Genomic DNA, 20,674 nt, shown 5'->3' with positions numbered 1-20,674 from the left:
TGATGCCCTTGTACAAATCTATGGTGTGGCCACATTTGGAGTACTGCGTATAGTTCTGATCACCATATCTCCAAAAGAAAATTGGGAAAGGTTCATAAGAGCCTTTAGCAGGCCTTCAACCTGATCCAGAAGGGCTGTTTTTATTATCTTGGAGGCAGGTATCTTGTCTGATGGCTATAGGCTACCTTCAGCTGCAGAGGCAAGATGCCTCTATATACCAGATGCAGGGGAGCAACAGCAGGGCCTGCCTTCATCTCTCATCTGTGGGCTTCCCAGAGGCATCTGGTGGGCCACTGTGGGAAACAGGATGCTGGATTAGATGGGCCTTGGGCCTGATCCAGCTGTTCTTATATCAAACAGGGCTAGTTCCACACGCTAACAGCTTCCTCTTGGAACCCCAGCAAGGCTGCACTTTTCAAGCATTGGCAGAACTCAGACTTGCTTCTCCCTTGCCAGTTTGCTTACATCTCCCCAGCCGGTTCTGCAGGCTTTATGTGGGTGTGTGGAGTGTCTTTGCACATGGAAGAAGCAGGTATTAGGATCAGTATTCCCTCTAAGGCGTGCACATTGTGTGTAGCACGCACAGAAGTTTTTATGCCTGCTCAGTTAATTTTAGATCCCACTCAGGATGAAGTGGGAAGGCCCAGCTCTGGATACATGTGTGCACACACTGCCTTGATACTGCCGCCCAGAACAAAACTCATTCCACACATGGATGAAAAGCATTAGAGGGAACGCTAGTTAGGACTTTGAGCTTTGAAACAGCAGTGGATTCTGACTGACAAAAGGTTACAAAATCAAGCTTACAAAAGCCTGGAAAAGAGAAGACTACGGGGTGGGACTGCAATAACTGAAGAGCTGTCATATAGGAACAGACTTGTTCTCTTGCTTCTGCAGGCAGGACCAAAACCAAGGGACTGAAATGAAGCAGATTTAAGCTAGGCATTAGGAACACTTTCCAGACTGTTTAGAGCTGTTGGACAGTGGAACAGCCTGCCTCATGCAGTGGTGGGCCTCTGTCACCAGAGGTTTTCAAACAGAATCTGGACAGCTATAGGGATGTTGTGGCAGTTTTTTGCACTGAGTAGGGGGTTGGACTAGAAGACCCCCAGGGTCCCTTCCCACCTCTAACATTCTAGGATTCTGTGATTTGACCCAGACTGGAATGGGTTCAGGTGAGAGCAACAAAGACAGCAAGGGGTCTGAAAACCAAGTCCTGTGAGGAACAGTTGAAAGAAGTGGGATGTTTAGCCTGGAGAAGAAAAGGTGGGAGCTGTCTCCAGATATCTGAAGGGCTGTCACACAGAAAAAGGAACAGGCGCATTCTCTGTTGCTGCAGAGGGCAGGGCTAGAAACACTGGGCTGAAATTACGAGGAAGCAGATTCACGTTAGATAATTAGGAAGAATTTCCCAACTGCAAGAGCTGTTGGGTAGTGGAAAAGCCTACCTCATGCTGTTGTGGGCTCTCCTTCACTGGAGGTGTTCAAAGAGAGGCACACATCTGTCAAGGATGCTGTAACAGATTCTTGTTCTGAGCAGGGATTAGAAGACCTCCAGTGCCCTTTCCTCTATGATTATATGAAAAGATGGTTGTTTTGCAGCTGCTCCAGTCATCCTGGAGTTCAAGAAGGGCTAGGAGCCCACCTCATACCCTGGGAGCCTGGCAAAGACCATGGTGCTAATTAACCAATAAATTGGTGGCAATGCAGTTTTTCTGGCTGAGCTGGGAGCCAGGAAACCACGGCCTCTGTTTATGTTGCAACAGATGAATTCTAACTCAGCAATTCACATTAAATTACCACAATATGTTCTACAAGGTCCTTGAAGATAGTTCAGAATCTTCAGGTGGTTCAAAATACAGCTACTAGAGTTTGATCAGAACACCTGTTTTAAAAGCTCTACACTGAAGGTCAATGGGGCTATTCTCACGATCGCAGAAAATTGGGCTAGCCTCCGCTAGCCTGATTTTCTACGATCGTGAGAACCACCGGGCTCGGCTGTGAGCCTGGTAGTTCTAGAGCGGGTAACCCGCTCAAGAACCCCTGCCCTAAAACCAGGTTTCTGGAGCATGCGCTCCACAAACCTGGTTTTGTAGATTGTGAGTAGCTGCGGTGTGGCTCCGCGCCACACCTACTCATGAGGAGACCCCTAGAGGGGAGGCGAAAAGCCGCCTCCTGGCTCCGGGGGTCACACCAGCAGGCCCTGCACACTCGCGCAAGGCATGCTGGTGCTTCTGGGGGCCAATTGGCCCCCGCTCGCCCCAGCCCCCTGTGGCTCCATCACAGAGCCGGCAATTGTGTGGGCTGCCGATCCACCCGCCCAGGGCTCCCTCCCCGCTTAGCCCACTCTCCCTGCTCACCGCCCCAAACCGGGTCTCACTGATCGTGAGACCCGGTCCAATGTATTTCTAGGCTCAATACAAGGTGCAGATTTTGATCCCAAATTCTCTCAATGACTTGCAGCCAGGATATCTAAAGGGCTGTCTTCCCCTGTAAGAACCTGCCTGAAACGTACAATCTGCTTCGGAGGCCTCCCTCTGGATACCTGCACAAGGGAGAAAGTCTAAGTGGAGGGATGCCTTTCCCTGAAGACAGTGAGGGAGGGCCTAACATATATTGTTTTGTGAGGAGTTAAGACTTTATTTTCCAGGAGTTTGAGGTTGGTTTTACCATTGCTTTGGTTTTCCTATTTGAGAACTAAAAACACAATTTAAATTCTTCTTAATTGAAATGTTGTTGCAGTTGCATGGTACACTATTGGTTTTTATTCTTATGAAGCACTTCAGATATTTTAAAATAGCAAGTCAGTGTAGAAATGTTTGAAATGAATATATCTTCAAAAGGAGGGCTTCAGGAGATGGTTTAAGGGAGTCCTAAATGAGGAGACTGAGCAATAAATGGCCATGCACTCTGGATAACTCATCTTAGCACATGACCCAGCTGGGGTGATTGGTACTATCAGCGGGGATGAATGCTCACTGATTTTTGGCACAGCCTAAGAGATGGGAAAAGTGATAGCATTGCAATACTTCCAGCCTTCAGTGTCCTATTATATTTTTATTGTCCTGACCATCAAGCCTGCACTGGCCAACTTTACAGGGGTGTGTTGAGTTTTTAGACACAAACCGCTATAAGACTTATCCATGTCAGAGGAAGGGAAATTAAAATTGGCAGGAAAGTAGAGTTGCCATGCCCCCCCCCCCGCAAATTCAAGGTTTCACCTGGATTTTAAGCATCTCACCCTGGTTGCTTAGCCCACCCAGATTTCAGCTTTCTTTCTTTCTTTCTTTCTTTCTTTCTTTCTTTCTTTCTTTCTTTCTTTCTTTCTTTCTTTCTTTCTCTCTCTTTCTTTCTATCTAAATAAAAAAAGCTAAGCTCTAGATCTTGTAGAAGCGGAGTTATGGAGCAAAATGTGCAGTCACTATTCTGCTCAAAAATTATTTTCAAGCCAATTTACATAATAAATCCACCTGGATTTGGAAAGCCAGTATATGGCAACCCTACAGGAAAGTCCCTTAAAGATTACTCCATGGAGGAAGTACAATTTGTTCATTCTGACCCCAATTTCTTCCGCTGTCAAAAAGGACTTCAATTTCACCCTAATCATTTGTAGGGGTAGGGATAAAGAAGGGGTGATAGCATTGTTGCACTTACAGCTTTCTCTGTGTTGTCACCTTTTTTCCATCTCTGGGGTTAGACATTGCCAAAAATCACTGAGTGTACCATTACCTGAGATGGTACTGATGACCAAAACTCATAGGCCTGGCTCATGGACTATTTTGGAATAACGACTTCCCTTTGCAGCTGTTACTGGGTAATCCTAGCAATAGCTGCAATTTGGTGCAGGCTTCCCCAAACAGCAGCCACATTTATGATTATGGGTTTCTGTTGTATCAAGCGCACACTTCTCTGGAGCAAGGCGGCACAGCCTTACAGGAAGAGTAAATAGAAGTTCAGTTGGCCTTCAGCAACTGTAAGAAAATTTCATCAGGAACTAACAAGGAGTTTTGCTAACTAAGCTACACTGCTTAACACAGGGATAATTTCTCAAACAGGGGTCCCAGATGTTGTTGGGGACCAACAATTCACCCCCAGCACAGTACCTCCAGTGACCATTGCTGCTGGTGTCTATCTTATGGTTCTTTTTAGAATGGAGACAGGGATCCATTTTATTTATTTATTATTTTGGAGACAGGGATCCATTTTATTTCTTTATTATTTCTCCATGTAAACCGCTTTGGAAACCTTTGTTGAAAAGCGGTATATAAATGTTGTTGGACTACCGTTGTGGCTGGGAGCTGAAGTCCAGTATCTGGGGACTCAAGGTTGGCAGCTGCTCGAACAGTCAAAATAGGAAGCTGCCTTATTGTCAGAACCTTGGTCCATCTAGCCCAGTATTGTCTACACTGAATAGCAACAACTTCTCCAAGGTTTCAGGCAGGAGTCTTTCCCAGCCTTATTTATTTATTTTACATTTATATCCCGCTTTTCCTCCAAGGAGCTCAGAGCGGTGTACATGGCTATGTTTATCCTCACAACAACCCTGCGAGGTGGGCTAGGCTGAGAGATACATGACTGGCCCAGAATCACCCAGTGAGTTTCATGGTTGAAAGGGGATTCAAACTCGGGTCTTCCCGGTCCTAGTCCAACACTCTAACCACTTTGAGTGGTTAGATGCTGCCAGGGATTGGACCTGCAAAGTAGGTTCTTCTCCACTGAGCTATGGCCATCTCCTTAACTTCTGTAGCAAGATAGAAACTCAGTCTCTATGCTCCAAGAGTCTCCCTTCTCCTCATCTACTGATCAGCAACTGTCCTTCCGTGCATGGACGGTAAAAGTATAAGCTTAGGGTTCACCAACCTGAGGCTCTCCAGCTGTTGACTACAACTCCCATCATCCCTAGCCATGTGGTATCTCCAGTAGCGTTACCAACATTCCACTGACTGAATAAGGGACACGAGGCAGGGAGTATGCAGGAGTAACTGGGAGCCTTGAGTACTGTATGCGTTTCTACCACTCAATATTTGTTTGTTTATTTAAAATATTTATACCCTGCCCCTCCAGTACATTACTGCTCAGGGCGGCTCACAACATTTATAAGACAGTTACAATATAAAATCAGACTAAGAAAATTAACCAAATTAAATAAGTTAAAAATCCAAGCTAAAACTACAATCAAAATTAGCCTTTAAAATTCCAAATTATAACCTTAAAGCTAAAAACTAAGAATTATAAAAACTAAAGAACCTACCAGATATACAAAACAGGTGAAACATTAAAAAGCCGCTTTAAAAAGATGTGTTTTTAGCTGTTTCTTAAAATCACTGAGAGAAGGAGCATGGTGAAGCTCTTCAGGGAGGGCGTTCCAAAGCCAAGGGGCCACAACCGAAAAGGCCCAGTCTCTAGTCCCCGGCAATTGGATCTCTGTTAGCGGCGGGGCCATGAGCAGGGCCTGAGATGATGAGCGAAGGGCCCTGGCAGGTTCATATGGGCGAGTGAAATCTGACAGGTACCCCAGCCCCAAGCTGTATAGGGCTTTAAAGGTCAATACCAGCACCTTGAATCTAGCCTGGAAGCAGACCGGTAGCCAATGATGCTGATGCAGGATAGGTGTAATACTCATGAAGTGATTCGCACCCATGAGCATCCTTGCAGCAGCATTCTGAACCAGCTGAAGCTTCTGAACTGTCTTCAAGGGCAGCCCCACGTAGAGCACATTGCAGTAGTCCAATCTGGACGTTACCACAGCATGAGTGACCTGAGGTCAGGTCCAACATCTCCAAGTAGGACCACAGCTGGTGCAACAGCTGTAGCTGGTAAAAGGCTCTCCTGCACACCGCTGCCACCTGTGCCTCCAAGGACAGCGTTGGGTCCAGAAGCACCCCCAAGCTGCAGACTTTGTCTTTCAGAGGGAGTGTGACCCCGTCCAAGACCAGATTTACCTCACTACTCATATAATCAGTTCTACCAACCCAGAGCACTTCCGTCTTATCTGGATTAAGTTTCAGCTTGCTTGCCCCCATCCAGTCCAAAACAGCCTCCACACCATGGTTCAGAGCATCCACTGCTTCCCTGGTGTCGGCTAACTTAGAAGATAGGTAGAGTTGAGTGTCATCAGCATACTGATGGCATTGCAGCCCAAACCTACAGATGAACTCTCCCAGAGGTTTCATGTAGATGTTAAACAGAATGGGGGACAGAATAGATCCCTATGGCACCCCAAAGGCCAAAGGCCAAGGGGTGGAACAAGCATCCCCCAGCACCACCTTCTGAGAACGACCCCCAGGGTAGGAGCAGAGCCACTGTATAACTGTGCCCTCAAGTCCCAACCCAGAGAGACGTCCCAGAAGGATACTATGGTCGATAATATCGAAAGTGGCTGAGAGGTCCAGGAGAATCAACAGAGTCACATTCCCTCTGTCTGTCTTCTGGCACAGGTAATCCATCAAGGCGACCAAGGCAGTTTATGCCCCATATCCAGGTTGGAAGCCAGACTGGAAAGGATCTAAGTAATTAGATTCATCCAGGGCAGTCTGGAGCTGAGATGCCACCACGCTCTCCAACACGTTGCCCAAGAAGGGGCAGGGGCGTATCTAGGGTGGGCAGGCAGGCATGTGCCCCGGGCGCCACTTGAAGGGGGGGCACCATTTCTTAATTTTTTTTTAAAGGCCACCAAAAACAAAATGGCCACTGGGCATGCTCAAATGGCCTCTGTGAGGCCCTAGGCCATGCCAGGCCTTGCAGAGGCCATCTGAGCAAGTGTGGCAGCCATTTTGTTTTCAGTGGCCATTTTTTTTTTTTTTAATATTTTTAAAAATGACCACGGCACATACTCAAATGGTCCCTGAAAGGCCCTAGAGGCCAGCAGGGGGAGGGGGAACCTTTGCAGACACCCCCCCCCCCACGGCCTTTAGGAAGTCCCCCAAAGGGGCTACAGGTAATTTTTTAATTTTTTTAAAATATAATATGTCACTGTACACATATTCAGATTGGCACTATGTACAGAGAATCAGGGCTTGTGAATACTGAGCTGAAGCTTATGAGCTAGGATTGTATTCATTTGCTCTTACTTTGCTCTTACTTTGCTTCTTGTGATAAGGGAGTTAAATGTGATGTCTTAATAATATGGCTATTAATGGTGAGTTTGTCTTTAAATCAGTGTCAAATCCTTAGTATTAAGGCCCACTGGGAGTTTCTTGCTCTTTCTCTCATTTTAACTGTCTTTCTGTAATACTAGAATATATTCCAAGCAGTGACACAGTTTACTCTGCATATCCTTTATTTTCAGAGTATCTGGGGAAAGTCAAATTTTCCATTTATTTTTAAAACTTATGTAATCGTGATGCTACAATGCATAGCAGAGAATTAGACAGGCACTTCTATTTAGTTTTTCCAAGTACACCTCCACATAATATTTGGGTATTTCATGAGCCCCAGCATACTGAAATTTGTAGTTTTCCAGCATTTTTTTGGTCTGGCTACATCCATTGCTAAATAGTTTTTGAAATATTAAAAGATTAACGAGCTTGATTTGTATTTTTGAACTGATATTATGGTAAAGTTATCTGAAAGATGGGTGTCAGATGTCTGGAAAGGGGGCGCAATTTCAGTGCTTGCCCTAGGCGCTATTTTCCCTAGATACGCCTCTGAGAAGGGGAGGTTAGAAACTGGTTGGAAGTTATTCAGATCAACTGGGTCCAATGAGGGCTTTTTTTAGGAGCCTCCTTCAGATAAAGGGGCATCACCCCCTGCCTTAGAGAGGCATTCACCACTCCCACCACCCATGGACCCAGTCCCTCCCTACAAGCCTTCACCAACCATGAAGGCCAAGGGTCAAGCAAGCACGTGGTAGGCCTCAGTCTTCCAAGCAGCCTGTCCACTTCCTCAGGCAACACAATCTGAAAACCATCCAATATAACAGGACCAGAAGGTGCATTGGCAACATCCAGTTCTGGCACCACCTAAATCTTAGCATCCAAGTCAGAACGGATGCGAGCAATTTTATCTGCAAAATGTAAAGCAAATTAGTCACAGCGGGCTGCCGATGGTTCTGTTTGATGGTCTTTGGGGTCCTCACTTAGGAGGCCCCAAACCACTTGAAAAATCTCCGCTGGACAACACTGAGCAGGTGCAATGGTGGCAGGAAAGTAGGATTTCTTTGCCACCATCACCGCCATAGAGTAGGCCTTAATATGGGCTCTAGCCTGTGTTTGGTCACATTCCATTCAGAGTTTTCTGCCAACAACGCTCAAGCCGTCTACCAGCCTGCTTCATTGTCTTCAACTCATCTGTATACCAGGGAGTCGCTTGGGCTTGGTGGATTGGGAGAGGATGCCTAGGCACAACCGTTTCAATCGCCCGAACCAACTCCTCATACCAGAGGGACACCAGGCCATCAACAGGATATCCACTCTCTCAGCAGGAAACTCCTCCAGAGCCATCAGGAATCCATTAGGATCTATAAACTTCTGAGGGCGGACCATCTTAACTGGTCCCCTACCCCAGCAGAGATGTTTTGGGTTCACAAACAACTGTATAAACAACAGTATAAGTTACAACTTAGATTGCTTCTCCTCTGCTTGTTGATATAACCATGGTTAGCCTATCAGGTCATGAAGCAATTTTGTTTTCTAGAAAGAGAGGCATTGTTAGCTAGTAAAAATGGGTTTCACACACGAACACTATCTAGTACTTGTTGCTTGCATGATTTTCATGATCCTGATAATGCTAGGTTAGCCAATCATTGATGGCTGTTACTGTTAAATGTCCCCCAAATGGGACTGTTGGCAACCCTAAGCCTGCCCACCAGGGCCCAGATTTAGACCCTGCAATGGGGTCACAATGAATCTCTGAAATGTGCTTCCACACTTCTTGTGTTGTGACACCATAGTCCCTACGCTGACAGCAGGGTGCTGTTCATATTTCCAATGCCTTGTTTCGAATTTAACTGCTGTGATATAGTGCTACAACATCTTATATCTAGTGTTTAAAAGTTACTTTTTGGAGGGTTGTTAATTTTTGTGAGACTGCTCCCCCTGCTGGGTGCTTTGCTATTTATGTTTTGAACGCAATTTGCCTGAACGGAAGCATTTTGCCGCTGTTGAGCGGCTTATCTGGAAAGCACCCAGAACCACAAGAGTACTCTGGTAGGGAGGGAGAAGGGAAAGGAGTAGGTGCTCATTATTTATTTAGTACATTTGTATACCGCACTACACAAAAAAGTCCCTGGGCAGTTCACAATCGAAAAACCTTCAAAACATTAACATGATTAAAACAATTTTAAAATGCAAATTATTTCGTTATTACTAATAACTGGTTTGATCTGAGCTACGGGTTCTTCCTGTTAGCTAAAAATAAGGGACAAATCGCATCCTGTAAGGGACAGACAATTTGGGGCTGCAATAAGGGAAGTCCCTGCTAATAAGGGACTGTGGGTAACCTTAATCTCAAGGCGGCTGGAAAAGGCTCCTGCCTGAAATCTTGGAGAACTGTTGCCAGTCAGTGCAGACAAAAGTGAACTAGATGGACCAATGGTCTGACTCTTTAAGGCAGCTTTCTATGTTCCTATTCCTCTCAAAAATGTAGTTTCCAGAAACATATAGTATTCACAAAAAGCACCCCAACCCCCCCTCTCCCAATACATACTGTGAAATAAAATATACTGTTTAGATGGAGAGCTTTGGCACAGAGTAATGATACAGATTAATTTTATAAACCCATGTTAGACCCCTGCTAACTTGGCAAAGAGGCACCTTTTAACGTGGTGATTCTCTTTATTTGGGGAGAGTAACTGGACCTATCCAACCCCAGCACAGGACCTCCAGTGACTGTTGCTGGGTCTTGTCTATCTTATGTTTCTTTTTAGATTGTGAGCCCTTTGGGGACAGGGGTCCATCTTATTTGTTTGTTATTTCTCTGTGTAAACCGCCCTGAGCCATTTCTGGAAGGGCGGTATAGAAATCGAATTAATAATGATGATGATGATGATGATGATGATGATGTTACTGCATACAAAAATCTACTCCCCGTTTTTTAAATCTTCAAAGAACACGTTTCCTCCACAACTCCGCTGCTCTAAACACCCCCTTTTTGTTTACAGAATCAAGCTAGCCTGTGCCTCTGACCAAATGCTGAGATCCAGGATCGGTTGTCATACCAGGGAGCTAAAAGCACACACAGCGCTTCCGTTTCTTGCAAAAATCCAGGCCTGCTTTTGCATCCAGCCAGTTTATTCACCCAAATAAGCCGCCATGGGGTGGGGGCGCGCTGAAGCGGAAGAATTTGTAATGTATTTCGGCTATTGGAGGGGCTGCAAAGATAAGCTAAGGTCACCTGGTTGGACTACGACTCCCATCGTCCTCGGCCATCAATGGCTGAAGATCTTCGGGTGTCATGCCCGTCCTGGCCTTACACAGACTCCCCCGGGAAAGAAAGAGGGTGAATGAACCCTCTGGATCTTTTGTCCTGCCAAAGCTGGAGGAGGAGGAGGTGAGGGGTGGGGGCATTTTCTTAAAGGGATCGTTGCAGCTTAGGGGGGTTAGCTCTGTTGTTCTCCCCACCCTTGCAAGTCTCTCTGATCCTTGCGCCAAGCCAGAGCGGGTGCAGCTTTGGCTTCTTGGAGACAGGCGTTGAGCCACAATATGCGGTCTGGGGGAGGTAAAGGCGTGGTGTAGTGGTTAGAGTGCTGGACTAGGACAGGTGAGACCTGAGTTCAAATCCCCTTTCAGCCATGCTACTTGCTGGGTGACTCTGGTTCAGTCACAACCTCTTAAGCCCACTGCTTAAAACGAGTCCCATGGGGTGAAAGGCTTTCATGATCTGCCTCGAGTTAGGAGGATGAGAACAGGTACATTATGCTATGGTTTTAACTTTAAATAACCCAACGCTGACTATCTGTTCCTCATAGAAATAAGACAGCACCCAAACGCTTTAGGGCAACAGTAAAGTATACTCTCAACAAGCCAAACATTCTCTATAAGCCAAGCAGTAAACATATGCCTTTGAACACCAAATATCGTTGACTTGTCTCTTAGGGCTCCTCCTCAAAAGGCCAGTGCATCTGCGACAATGTTAGTTTTTCCTTGAATGTATTCCACCTCAACATCAAACTCTTCAAGCATCAAGCACCAGTGCATAAACTTCTTTTTGTGTTGGGCTTCCTATTGGAGTGCAGCATGGTCTGTGCGTAGTTTGAACCTTGTCCAGAGGTGCACCTAGGTAATTTTGGAGCCTGGACCTAAAGGCCTTTGGAGGTGGCCAGCAGATGTACTGCTGTTCTGAGGTCATTTATCTCAAGAAACGGACACAGCTGGCGTATCAGCCGAAGCTGATAAAAGGCACCTCTGGCCACTGCCTCAACCTGGGACACCAGGGAGAGGTTTGTGTCCAGAAGCAACCCCAGACTTAGCTTGTGTCCAGATCTAGCACTGCCTGAGTGCCCCTTTCTCCAGCACCTTTCCCCGGTTCTTGAATAACCCAGAGAACAATTTGTTATGGGGCGGCTAACAAATAAATTAAAAAGTATTTTTCTCTTAAGGCATACCCATCGCTAATCCCATGTGTGGCAGCTATTGCGAGAGTTTGTGAGCAGTTAGTGACAGGGATGGGCAGGAGGAAAGAAAATGGTGGTGGCAGCTGGCCGGCCAGTGGAGAAACAAAATGGCGGCGAATGGTGGCTGCTGGTTGACTGGCTGGCGGGGAGAAGAGGGTGGGGGGAGTAGCAGCTGGTGGGTGGGAGGTGGAAGCACGGGAGGAGGGGAAATGGTGTGGAGGCTGGCAGGGCAGGCGGGGAAGAAGATGGTGGTGGCGGTGGGATTCGGCGGTGGCAGCGGCAAACTAGAGGTGCAGATGCTCTGCGCCCAGCTTACTGTTGTTGTTAGAACCTGCCTATATTCTCCCTCTTGCTTCTATCATAAGGCCTCTGACGAAGCTTTGGGTCCTGCAGGATAACTCCTGCCTACCTCATCTTTACTTTGTTTTTGGATTGCGACATTATCTGTGAGCAGAACATTTTTCCTTCTTATTTCAGGTAGCAGTGACCTCTGAGGTGGTGACTGAATATTTGGCACAGAAGGAGTGGGCTACGCTGAAACACTGACCAAAGGGTGCTGCACAAGGACGTTATGCAGGAGGATTCTGGGAATGTGGCCTCTCTGGGTAAGATTCCCTCTACCTCCTTGCTCAATAGATGCTGAAAGGAAACATGTATGCTGCTGTTACCAGCTTCCCAGTCAAGTCTCTTCTTTTCTTTTCTTTTTTTTGAACTTTTAAAAAATTAGTTTTCTGTTTACTAATGTGACTTCCAGTTCATCTTTCAACATAGTTATACTAAAACATCCATTGGACAGGAGAGCTGGTCTTGTGGTAGCAAGCATGACTTGTCCCCATAGCTAAGCAGGGTCTGCCCTGGTTGCATATGAATGGGAGACTTGATGTGTGAGCACTGCAAGATATTCCCCTCAGGGGATGAAGCCGCTCTGGGAAGAGCATCTAGGTTCCAAGTTTCCTCTCTGGCTTCTTCAAGATAGGGCTGAGAGAGATTCCTGCCTGCAACCTTGGAGAAGCCGCTGCCAGTCTGTGAAGACAATACTGAGCTAGATGGACCGATGGTCTGACTCAGTATATGGCAGTTTCCTATGTTCCTATGTTCCAGTCAAGTCCTTTCTAGTTTGATCTTCATAACAGCTTTGTTCCTTCACCTGAGGCTGTTTCTCCCGCTTGGGCTCCTGCCAGAACATGTTCTAAGGCACATGATCCAGCCACCTTGCTGAACCTAAGCAGGTCTTAAAGTGGTCAGTGCCTGGTTGGGAGACCCACGTATGTGGCCTTTAGGGGATGACTTCAGTGGTAGAGCATTGGCTTTGCACACAGAAGGTCCCAGGTTCAATCCCTGATGGCATCTCCAGGTAGGGTTGGGAGAGACTCCTGCCTGAAATCTTGGAGAAGCTGCTGCCAGTCAGTGTAGAAAATACTGAGCTTAGAGGAATCAATGTCCTGACTAAATATAAAGCAGCTTCCTGTGTTCTGTATATACAGGCAAACCTTGTTATTCATGGGGGTTCCATTCCTCGCTTACTACCGTGAGTAACGAGGCATTACACCTATTGGGGGTTAGGTTCCAGAATGGAGGAGAAATGCTTTGAAAGAGCAAAAAATAAAAATAAAAAAATGAATTTTTTCACAGTACCATGCCCAGGAATGCCCCCCAAACTGTGAAATGGCCCCCCATAGCAAAAAAATCACAGGAGGGAAATGAGTTTTTAACAAAAGAAATGAGTCGCAAAATGGCGACTGGAAGTGACCTCCATGGTCACTTCCAGCCTTCTAGGAACAGCGGATATGTGGGTTTTAATCCCTTTGTATCTGTAGATAATTAAATCGGGTGTCAATTAGACATCCACATATATGAGAAACCGCAGATGGTGAATCTGTGAATAGTGAGGTTTCCCTGTACCAGTCAATAACATAAGAAGCCCTGAAATGACCCCGTGTTCCAGATGTTAGAAGGTTCCCTGCTGTTGTTGTTTTGTAATGCCAAAGATGCTGCCAAATCCCACCTCACCCCCTGCCGAGGCCCCACTCCCTGCCACTCCCATGTGGGCAGGCTACTGCTAGCCCCCTCGTTGCCACCACTTCTGCTGGTGCCACCATTTCCTGGCTGGCTTGCATTGTGGGGAGTTGGTAGATGGCCTCTTTCCTCTCGTGCGAGCAAGAAAGAGCCCATGCACCCCTTACGGCTGCATGAGCCATCCAAGAAATAGCAGCAGCAGTCATGCATGTGCCTCAGTGCCAACCACATATCGGTAAAATGAGTACCCAGAACCAACGAGGTCGGTAAAATGAGTACCCAGAATGTTGGGGGGCAATATGCTAAATCATTGTAAACTGCTTAGAAAGCTCCGGCTATAGAGTGGTATATAAATGTAAGTGCTATTGCTATTGCTATTGCTATATGACCCCTGTTACTCCCCAGCCGACTCATGCAGCTCTATTGAGGAAGGTGAGTGGGGAGAGGGCAACAGGTGAGGGGTCCTTGGCAGCTCCTCTTCTTGGGGGAGGGCCTGGGGCAGTTTGTGTTCTTTGAATGCCAATAACTCCCAATTAGAGTTATGCCCCGATTTTCATTTCCTCCCCCCATTCCCCCCCCCATTTCAGCAGGATGGGAGAGCGGGATCAAGGAAGAACCACGCTGGGAGACTGCGGAAGGAATCAGATGGCCAGAGGGGGAAGAGAAGGAATGGAAAATTGAAGTCAAAGACGAGGAGGAGAATATATCCTTGGTTTTTCAGGGAGGAGACTTCCATGAAATCCCGAATCAGGACAAAGAGAAAGAAAGGAGCGAGGACAATCGGCATGGCAGAAGCTTTTGTTCTGAAGTACATCCTAACGAACACAGAGCCCACATAGGGGGGGAACAGCACAAAGCTTCCGAGAGTGGAAACTGCCTCTTCTCCTCCACCACGAGCTTTTCTGCAGTGGAAGTGATGGCAACTGTTAATCCATCTGCTGCTGATCTATCGACTGCAGTCCCAGAGGGGAACCCGGTATCCGCTCTAGGGCGCAAGCGGGCCAGCGTGGTGTGGAACCATTTCCAGGTGGTGATGGAAGATCCTTGCTTTGCTTCCTGCAACATCTGCAAGTTGAAGGTCAGCCGGGGGAAGGAGAAGGGGCACCTGAACACTTCGGGGATGATGTATCACCTGCAGAAACATCACCCCCTTGCCCTAGAAGCTACTTTCCGGGTCTTGGGGCAGACCTCCTCCTCCGCCCTCAACCCCCCTGCCCCCAAGAAGAAGAAGAAGAAGCAGCAGCCAGCACCACTGGACCAGTGGGGCAAAGGGTTGGGCGTCCCGAAGCCAGCAGAGATAACACAGCGGATCGGGGAGATGCTGGCTTTGGACAACCAGCCCTTTGCCCTGGTGGAGCGAGCCGGGTTCAGGCGCCTGCTAAACCTGGTGGCTCCGCAGTACCAAATCCCTTCGCGGGCCACGTTCAGCCGCCATGTGGTGCCTTCTCTGTACTGGGCATGCAGGGAGAAGGTGGAGGTGCAGCTGCGGGAGGCAGAGCCACAGACGGTCCTTCACTTCACCTCAGACTTGTGGACAAGCCGGAGCGGAGAGCACACGTTTTTCTCCCTCACCGCTCACTGGTGGGGGAGTGACAGGACGTCTGCTGCAGCGGCTGCTTCTGGTGCGGGGACTCAGAGGGATGGGTATAGGTGGGTTCTCCTTCATGCAGAGGTCTTTGACAGTGCCCACTCCGCAGCCAACCTGGAGTGGACCATGAACCGCATGGTGGATGCATGGTTCCGTGGGCACTCGCATCTGACCAGCGGCTTCATGGTCACCTACAAGGGAGCCAATATCATGAAGGCGGTGCGCGATGCGGGGTTCGTGGGCGTCCAGTGTGCAGCTCACGCGCTGAACCTTGTGGTGCCCAACGCCCTCGGGTTCAAGCCTTCGGCCGCCACCGCCCCTGCCAGTGCCGCCCGCGAGCTCATCGAGAGCTGCTGGAAGATTGCCGCTCACTTCCACAGGAGCATCAAGGGGAGCAAGCTGCTGCGTGAGAAGCAGGTGGAGGTGGGTGTGAAGCAGCAGCCCCTGGTTCAGGACATGGGGACTCGGTGGACTTCCACCTACCTGATGCTGCAGCGCCTGTCCGAGCAGCAGAGGGCTGTGCATGAAGTGTCCAGCGTTGGGGAGATCGGTATAGGCAGAATGCTCAGTGAGCAAGAGTGGGATACCATCTCCCAACTGGTGGTAGTCCTCAAGCCGTTCCTTGAGGCCACTGAGATCCTGAGTCACAGAAAAGCTCACCTGAGCCAGGTGATCCCCATCTTCAGGCACCTGCAGAGGCAGATGTCGGAGTTCCTGGAGGATGGGATTTCTGGGGGCACTGCACCGCTTCTATCAGAGGTTAGGCAGGTGGTCATCCTCTTGAAGGAAGGGGTCAGAGCGAGGTTGGAGCCCCTCCTGGAGGAAACGGCATACATGGTGGCGTGCCTCTGTGACCCCCGGGTGAAGGGCAGTGTCTGCGCCTCCAGTGATGTGCTGGCAAAATGGACAGATGTGCTAGTCAACAAAGTGCGGGAGATGGAGAGGCAGAGAAGGGGGTCTGCTAAGGAGGAAGAGCTGGCCACTGCTCCAGGCAGCAGCAGGTCTTCGGAGTCTCCGACTGTGGTAACACGAGCAGCAGCCAGGTCCATGTGGGGGGCTGCTCTGGGGGCCCTGCCGAGGCGCAGGCAGGCGGAGGGGATGTCGGACAGCGCAGAGGTGGCTGTTGGGCGCTACCTCATGGAAGCAGTGGAGGAGGCCAACTGTGACCCCTGGATTTACTGGGCAGCCCGGAGCCAGATGTGGCAGGATCTGGCCAAGGTTGCCCGGCAACACCTTTCCTGCCCACCAACCAGTGTTCCCAGCGAGAGGGTGTTCAGTATGGTGGGCGATATTGTAGCGCCCCATCGCAGCTGCCTGGATGCTGGTTTGGTGGAACAGCTGGTGTTCCTCAAGGTCAACCTTCCAGAGCTGGGATACCCCAAGCTGCCCATTGAGTGAGTGTCTCCCTCACAGAGCCTTTCCCACCTCTTCTGGTTTTTGTTTGTTTAAATGCAAACCATTTTGAAAGTAGCTACTATTGCGGACAAACTAGGAGTCGCTAACAGTAGATAAAAGGTGTGTATGTGTTCTCTGTGTTAGGGATGTGCACGAAGATTCTTCGGCACTGGCGGGGATAGTACTTTAATTTCCCCCACCGGCGCACTGTAATCTTTAAGCCCCTCGGGGCGGCAGTGTTCCTCCCAGCTGCCCCGTCCCCCCCCGGTCGGCTGTAAGTGGCCGGAAGTAGTGAGCGCACGTGCGCCTGTTGCGTGTGTGCGCGCCCATCTGCCGTGAGTGCGCATGCATGACGGGTGCATGCGCGCTCGCTACTTCTGGCCACTTCTGGCCGATGGGGGGAACGGGGCGGCAGGGAGGAACACTGCCGCCCTGAGGGGCTTAAAGATTACAGAGCGCCAGTGGGGGAGAGGCGGGGCGGGGGTGAGTACACCCTCCCCTGCCTTTAAAGTACTACTCCCGCCGGTGCCGAAACGCCGAAAACCGCCCCAACGCCGAAACGTTTCGGAGGTCTTTACAATGGCCTCCGAAACTTTTCGGGCACATGCCTACTCTGTGTAAATTAGGCAGTGTTCTGTCATGGCTAACCCCTTTCTTATCTCCTAGTCCCAATTGCAGTTTGCTAAATATCCACTTGGGCCTTTTAAGTTTGGTGGTGGTTGTTTTTAAACTGACATTAAAAATGAAGTTTTTTATTTTTTGTTGTGTTGTGATTTCATGTGTAGTGTTTTTACTTTATGTTTTAATGCTGTGTTGTGAGCTGCCCAGAGAACAACTTGTTATGGGACGGCTATAAAATAAAGTTTGTTGTTGTTGTTGTTTACACAGTCAGACAGCTGTTACTGACTGGTTTGTTTTATCCAGACATCGAGTCCTTCCCAAGGACCTGGGATGGCTGGATTTTATTATCATTGTTGTTGTTGTTATTATTATAGATATTGTTGCAGAATATAGACTGTTCCCAGTAAAGTTGCTTTTTGTAATTGGCTGATGGTGATTTCTGTGGACCCTCTGGTGTTGAGGTGCTCTTCAAGTTGTTTTGGAATTGCACCCAGGGCGCCAATTACCACTGGGATTATTTTGGTCTTTTTCTGCCACAGTCTTTCAATTTCAGTTTGTAGATCTTTGTATTTTGTGATTTTTTCTATTTCTTTTTCTTCTATTCTGCTATCCCCTGGTATTGCTATGTCGATGGTTTTAACTTGTTTTTCTTTCTTCTTGACTACAGTTATATCTAGTGTATTGTGTGGCAGACGTTTGTCTGTTTGTAGTCGGAAGTCCCATAATATTTTTGCATCTTCATTTTCTAACACTTTTTCAATTTTATGGTCCCACCAATTTTTGGCTACAGGTAGCTTGTATTTTTTGCAGATGTTTCAGTGTATCATCCCTGCTACCTTGTCATGCCTTTGTTTGTAGTCAGTCTGTGCGATCTTTTTACAACAGCTGATTAGGTGGTCCACTGTTTCATCTGCTTCTTTACAAAGGCGGCACTTGCTGTTTGTTGTGGATTTTTTGACTTTTGCTCTTATTGCATTTGTTCTTCGTGCTTGTTCTTGTGCAGCCAGTATTAAACCCTCTGTTTCTTTCTTCAAGTTGCCATTCTTAAGCCATTGCCAGGTCTTGGTGATGTTTGATTTTCCACTTATATTGTGCAAATATTGACCATGCAGGGGCTTATTTTTCCATTTTTCTGCTCGGTTCTTGACTTGTTCTTTCTTGTAGGCCTGCTTTCTTTCATTGGTGCTTAATAGTTTCTCATTATTGACCATTTGAAGTGCATCTTCTTTACTGTCCTTGATATATTCTTCAAGGCCTCTTTTCTCCTCCTCTACTGTTTGATGGACTTGCAGCATTCCTCTTCCACCTGAGCTGCGAGGGAGGTATAGCCTATCGACATCACTGCGGGGGTGCAGAGCATGATTGATGGTCATGATTTTCCTGGTCTTACGATCTAGCGTTTCTAGCTCTGCCTGGGTCCAGTCTATTATTCCTGCAGTGTATCCAATAATAGGTATAGCCCAGGTGTTTATGGCTTGTATGGTGTTCCCACCATTGAGTTTGGACCTTAGGATTTTTCTAATTCTCCTGATGTATTCATTTCCAATTTTTATTTTAACTTGTGTGCGTTATTATTACTTATTTATTTATTATTACTTATTTATTTATTTATTTTAACTTGTGTGCGTTATTATTATTTATTTTAACTTGTGTGCGTTATTATTATTATTGATTATTACTATTTCTTGTTTACATAGTCAGACAGGTGTTATTGACTAGTTTGTTTTATCCAGACATCGAGGCCTTCCCAAGGACCTGGGATGGCTGAATTTTATTATCGATATTGTTGTTGTTATTATAGATATCGTCGCAGAATATAGGCTGCATCCAGTAAAGCTGCTTTTTGTAATTGGCTGATGGTGATTTCTGTGATTATTATTATTATTATTTTATTATTAGTAGTAGTTTTATAGCTACTTCCCTCTTATACAAACAAGGAAATCTTATGCAGATTAACTAAAGGTTTATTCAGTAACAACTCCATTTTCTCATTCTCCTATCCCTCCCCTTTTCCTTTTTGACTCCTCTCCCATACTCTCTCCAGGATCCTCCATGGGACAAATGTCCAAATAAACACACTGCAAAAGATTACTGGATGGACTACAACAATTTTCCAATGAATGACCTTCTTTTGAAATCTCCCAGAGTATCTTCTTGTCCCAGGATGACTGCTAAAAGTCTTGATGGAGTGAGCTGTTAGCACTGGCTTTGTGTATATAGCCATCTTAACGATTTTGTGTATCCCTCTTTCAGATCCTAAAACAATTCACTTGAATCGGAAATCTCCTTCTAGGCAGATGTTGTGGGTCTGCAAGTCCCTCTTTCTACACCCACCCCCTGTGCTGAAGGGGGTCCATCCATCAATTGTCACTGTATAAATTGATCTACTCCCCGCCCCCTGCTTTTTGGCATTTCCTTGCTTAACTCCTAAATGACTTGACAGAAAGTTCTCAAACTTCCAGTGGTGCATAATCTTATTATAATTGGGATGAAACATTTCCCCCCAATAGATCCTGAAGCAGAATTGGTCCACAGGTGTTTAATTTTTTTTTTTTTTAAGTATAACGTTTTGTTTCTTGGCAGGATGTTGAAGCCACCAAACTGGGTGGAAATGGCTCCTTGCCTTCACATGAAACTTGACACCCTCCCACCTTTTTGGATCCTCCTATTTAAGTTATTCACCATTGGTCACTGAGGGCATGCATGTGTTCCAGATACTACCTGGTACTTTGGCCCAATAGCCAGGCCAATTTGAGCGAACGTGGCACAAGTTGGTGTTAGCACTAGGGCAGAGGAGGGCAAACCTGGCCCTCTAACTTGAACTACAACTCCCATCATGACTTATGAAAACTGAATTGCCTGTATTAAGTCACATGTTCATTTTTCACATGTTCATTTATTTCTTGATCTGGTATATTTCCAAACATAAACCAGTTTCTTTCACATGCTGTAGAAGATGGAGGAATCAATCTGAAGCAAGCAAGAAGCTTGGGAAAGTAAAGTCCAGAACATCTTTATATGAATACAGTATATCAAAACACCTTTTCTTTATTCATAATTCTTTCTCAGCTGCACTGGCTCCCAGTCCATTTCCGGGCCCAATTCAAAGTGCTGATTCTAACTTTTAAAGCCCTAAATGGCTTGGGACTGGGTTACCTGAGAGAGCGCCTTGCCCCATATGTCCTTACCCGAACTGTAAAATCTTTGGAGGCCCTTCTCCAGGTGCCCCTGCCAAATGAGGTGAGGTGGGTGGCTACCAGAGAGAGCGCCTTTTTGGTGGCTGCACCCTGTTTATGGAATAGCCTCCCTAGTGAGGTTTGCCTGGCTTCATCACTTTGTTCTTTTAGACAGCAGGTAAAGACCTTTTTGTTCACCTAGGACTTTTACATTTTGATTTTCAGATCTGATCTGATTTTTAACTAATTTTAAAATGAGTTTTTAAGCTGTTTTGTATTGTGTATTTCCTCTTCTCTTATGATTTCATGAGATGTGTTTTTATTGTA

At 47.0% G+C, this 20,674-nt stretch overlaps 1 protein-coding gene across 3 annotated transcripts; it reads left to right on the top strand.

Moving 5' to 3' along the window:
• The first annotated feature begins 10,259 nt into the window (after positions 1–10,259).
• Positions 10,260–16,750, top strand: LOC128345883 (zinc finger BED domain-containing protein 4-like). 3 transcript variants are annotated; one of them, XM_053298498.1, is made up of 3 exons: positions 10,260–10,437; positions 12,029–12,156; positions 14,155–16,750. In XM_053298498.1, the coding sequence occupies exons 2-3, from the start codon at positions 12,123–12,125 to the stop codon at positions 16,551–16,553; spliced, it is 2,433 nt and encodes an 810-aa protein (XP_053154473.1). In that variant the 5' UTR covers positions 10,260–10,437; positions 12,029–12,122; the 3' UTR covers positions 16,554–16,750. The 3 variants fall into 3 exon arrangements, with proteins under 3 accessions (XP_053154473.1, XP_053154472.1, XP_053154471.1); XM_053298497.1 differs by having other exon boundaries at positions 10,260–10,488; positions 12,033–12,156; XM_053298496.1 differs by having other exon boundaries at positions 10,260–10,488.
• Positions 16,751–20,674: the final 3,924 nt, after the last annotated feature.

This window comes from Hemicordylus capensis, chromosome 2 (genome assembly GCF_027244095.1).
Source record: "Hemicordylus capensis ecotype Gifberg chromosome 2, rHemCap1.1.pri, whole genome shotgun sequence".
NCBI lineage: Eukaryota > Metazoa > Chordata > Lepidosauria > Squamata > Cordylidae > Hemicordylus > Hemicordylus capensis.
The sequence above is the reverse complement of the archived record's forward strand: the minus strand, read 5'-3'. Positions and strand labels throughout refer to the sequence as shown.